Raw genomic sequence first — 4,378 nt, forward strand, 5'->3', positions numbered from 1 at the left:
AGCGAGATCGTTGCCAGTGCCCCTGGACTGGCTTGTGCGGGTGGCACATAAAAGACACCATTTCGAGCGTGGCCGTTTTCGTGCGGGTGACACGTAAAAGCACCCACTACACTCTCTGAGTGGTTGGCGTTAGGAAGGGCATCCAGCTGTAGAAACTCTGCCAAATCAGACTGGAGCCTGGTGTTGCCATCCGGTTTCACCAGTCCTCAGTCAAATCGTCCAACCCATGCTAGCATGGAAAGCGGACGTTAAACGATGATGATGATGATGATGATTTCTGTATGTAAATTACTTTGTATTTTTCAGGGATCGGAACCGCAACACTGGAATTATTAGCTGCAGTGTATGTTTGGAAGATTTTCAAACAAGTATAAATTGTAAGTTTCTAACTTGTGCTTTTGTGTACGTATGAATGAATATATGTGTGGATAGTGCTATGGTTTATATAATGTTATGGCCCTCCTCAAACTCCCACTGTTGCGTGGGATCATGCAACGGTGGAAGTTTAATGTGATTAACAAACTGAGTTGAAACTGGAATCGTAACATTGTCACGTATTGAGCACAACCATTCCTCCAACATTCAGTATTGGTCCCACATGAAAAGCACCCAGTCCACTCTGTAAAGTGGTTGGCATCCATTTGTAGAAGCCATGCCAACATAGACAAGTGGAGTCTGGTGCAGTTCTCTGGCTTCTCAGCATGGAAGACCAGTGTTAACAAATGAGGAATGGTTCTGTATCATTTAAGCTCTGCTCTCTTTTATTTCCCTCTGCTCATTACATTTCAACTGTTAATCCCAAATTAATCCCGATTATTTTCTCTTTTCTTTCTGTTTTCAGATTTGTCGGAACCAGTCGATGTCTACAGTGACTGGATTGATGCTTGTGAATCCGCGAACCAGTGAGATCTTCCAACACTTCTTGTTAAGGTTCATATAAAAAACATTCAGCTGCTGCTTAGGAATGGGGTGGGGGTGGGGGTGTGGCTTTTTTAACCTGTGAAATAATACCAGCCCACCCCCACCCCCTCAACACAATATCTGCAAATCAGATGTCCTTTCTTTTTTTTTTTTTTACTTCATCATTTTAACCTTCTTCACCTTCAATTTTTTTTTTTAATCTCTTCTCTGGGTGTCCCTTTTTTCTTATCATCCCTTCATCATTTTTATCATTCTCCCCCAAAGAAAATCTTACTCAGTTTTACACCTGGCTGCTTGCAACATTAGTTAAGTCTCCTCCCTGCCACACTTTTCTTTTTTTTTTCCTTCCTTCCTTCCTTCCTTCCACCCTTCTTTCATTCATATTCATTAAAACCATCTGAAAGTTATTTAAAATGTCAAATCAACTAATGCTTGTTTTTTTTTGTTTTTTTTCCTCTCGTATCTAAGTTCTCCAGTTGATTCTTTCAACTAAAAAATTCAAGGCGGTGCCCCAGCATGGCCGCAGTCTATTAACTGAAACAAGTAAAAGACTCCCCACTGATTTATGGGCAAACATAACCGTTGAACGAATGGTGTCGTTTGTTTGCAATCATTGGTGAAAAAGAATTGTGTTGGGTCATTGTTTGTGTTTGAAGGAATCGGGGGAAAATGTTACCTGGATTCCAAACAGGTGAGACCAGGAAACGGAATCTGGTCAAAGAAATTCTGCCTCATTAAAAATGATGATCATCAAATGCAAAATATATATTTAAAATGAAGTTAGCAATCCCTGCTTTAGTTTTGTTTTCTCTCTCTGTCCTTCAAGCAAAACTGATGCCATTTAAATTGTTTTCTCTTCTCAGCATTATATATATATATATGTATGTATATGTATAAATTTAACTTTGTAGCACTGTGGTCTCCGGTTCAGTCTCACTCTGTGACATCTTGGACAAGTGTCTTTTACTATCGCCTGGACTAATCGATATTTTGTGAGTTAATTTGATGGATGGAAACTGCGTGGAAACCCATGTGTGTGCATGTATTTGTTCCCCCCACTCTACAGTGCTTAACAACTGGGGTTGGTTTATTTACATCCCTGTAATTTTGTGGTTCAGCAAAAGGGGCTGCTAGAATTAGTATTGGGGGGTGGGGTGATTTGTTCAACTAAACCATCCAAAGTTGTGCCCCAGCATGGCCTCTATACAATGACTGAAACAAGGAAAAGATATGATGTACACATGTTTATATGTAGTAGTTAAGAGTTCAATTCCTACAATAGCTATTTAACTATTTTATATATATCTAATGGTTTTTGTGTGTTTCTTAAATGGCTTATAAACACCTTCCATGCTGCAATTGTTTTCGTTCCAGCACACGATCTCAGATCAGGTCACTTGCTATGCAAGTACATCTCCGTAAAATATGTATATAATTGTGAAAGAGGACAATAGCCTTTTCAAAGACAGGGATTAATCAAATGACAAACTGGGGATTTGATGTAATCATTCCTGCCTCCCTGCAATACGTGGTCGATTGCTTCTGTTTGAAACCATTATTTCTGGCTCTTTATATTCCGAGTTCAAATCTCACTGAGATTCACTTTGCCTTTCATCCTTGATAAAATAAAGGACCAGTCAAATAAAGCCTTGTGCCTGTAGTAGCAAGGATTATCATTATTATTAACTGTGGATTGGTAAATCACATCCCTTTACATTCTGAGTTCAAATCCCACTTGGGTCAAATGTGCTTTTCTTCCTTCAGAGGATTATAAAGTATCGACCAAGTATTGGAGTTAATTCCATTGCTGGGTCTCTGTCCCCAAAGTTGTGGCCTTTTCCCAAAGGTAGAAATAAGCGTGGCCGTTTTCGTGCGGGTGACACGTAAAAGCACCCACTACACTTTCTGAGTGGTTGGCGTTAGGAAGGGCATCCAGCTGTAGAAACTCTGCCAAATTGGATTGGAGCCTGGCGTTGCCATCCGGTTTCACCAGTCCTCAGTCAAATTGTTAAAGTCAAACAAAATACCCTGTAGTATTTGTTCTGAGTCCTAATCCTATCAAGACCAACTTTGCCTTTCGTCCTGTTGGAGTCAGATAAAACAAGGCACCAGTCAATTTGTCCCCCCCCACTCTCCTCAAATTGCTGGCCTTGATGTGTAAATTAGAATTATTCTAATCACATTTGTTCCAGTTGGCCAGTTTTAGTTGATTTATTTTTACTGAAAAATTATCATTGCTGACCAAATATGAAATAAAAACATAAAACAAAATAATTGTCTATGCTTAATAATAATAATAATAATGTATACTTTAGTAGTCTTTATATCATCTTGTATGCAGCAGAAACAATTAGATTAAAACAGGTATTTATATACCATATTTAATGTAAATAGATCGTGATAGGATGAAAGTAGCAGTAAATTCGCTTGAGGTAACACTTCCTATGGACTGATGTGTCTTCTGAAGCACAGCAAATCACCAACAGACGTCACTTGTCATTGCTTCCATCCTCTCATCCCACCTTTGCCATTTTCTCAGTGATTGGAATCTTAAAACATTGATCTGTTATGTTTGTCACTGAGATCGAGCATCACATTGCTTTTTTTTCAAACCAATTCTTCTGCCTAGAAGCTGGTTACACCCTCTGCTTAGAGATTGCTAACAGATCAGAAAATATAAATGCTATTTGTTGGCAGAACCAGTCCCTCGACCACAAAATGTCATCTTATTTTTAAAAGGATTAGAAAAATTGCTCCTTTCTACCAAAAAAAGGTTACATTATTAATGTCTAGGGTTGGCTTTGGAAATGGAGTAAAAGAAAAACAAAATCCTAATATTTGTTTGTTTTATTCCCCCCCCCCCCCATCAACTTGTTTTTATGGATGGAGACCTGGTTTTGTGGTTAAGACAGTGGCTTCCCAACCACAAGATTACAGGTTCAGTTTCACCGTGGGGCACCTCTTTCAAGACCTTGTACAAGAAGGTTAAGCTGGACATAAAAAAAAAAGGTTCTCATCTCTAAATTGTAAGAGAGTGGTAGGAGATGCTTTTGAACCCTGGTTGAAATTGGCAGAGGAGGGTTCCCTGTGGGAGCCTCATATGTTGTACAATATAAAAGAGAAAAAAAACAAAAAACAAGATACAAGAAAGATTGTTTTTCAGTAACAAAACTTATTCCTGTGTTTATTGCTTGGAATGAAATCATTGTTAGGGTGAAATTAAGGGGACAACCAGGTGTTGAGAGAGAGAGTCTCTTGGATACAGAGACTGTGTGTGTGTGGGGGGAGGGGTAATGAAGTGAAGAGGGAAGAAAGGAAAGTAGGGGGCAGGGGGAATGAAAGATGACCAAGGGGAGAAGAAATAAAAGAAATCCATCAGAATTGGACAGGGAACAAAAACTTAAAAGAAGCAAAGAATATGATGTTTTGTTTTTTTAAAATTCATATTATGCAGTTA

At 38.9% G+C, this 4,378-nt stretch overlaps 1 protein-coding gene across 1 annotated transcript in view; it reads left to right on the forward strand.

Moving 5' to 3' along the window:
• LOC106869015 (transcription elongation factor 1 homolog) overlaps nucleotides 1-1,708 on the forward strand; it is a 7,741-nt gene extending 6,033 nt beyond the window's left edge. Inside the window, exons 3-4 of the mRNA XM_014914509.2 lie at nucleotides 307-377; nucleotides 842-1,708. Of these exons, the coding sequence (XP_014769995.1) occupies nucleotides 307-377; nucleotides 842-906 (136 nt within the window). The 3' untranslated portion in view covers nucleotides 907-1,708. The remainder of the gene's footprint in view (nucleotides 1-306; nucleotides 378-841) is intronic.
• The last annotated feature ends 2,670 nt before the right edge of the window (nucleotides 1,709-4,378 follow it).

The sequence above is a fragment of the Octopus bimaculoides genome, chromosome 23, assembly GCF_001194135.2.
Source record: "Octopus bimaculoides isolate UCB-OBI-ISO-001 chromosome 23, ASM119413v2, whole genome shotgun sequence".
NCBI lineage: Eukaryota > Metazoa > Mollusca > Cephalopoda > Octopoda > Octopodidae > Octopus > Octopus bimaculoides.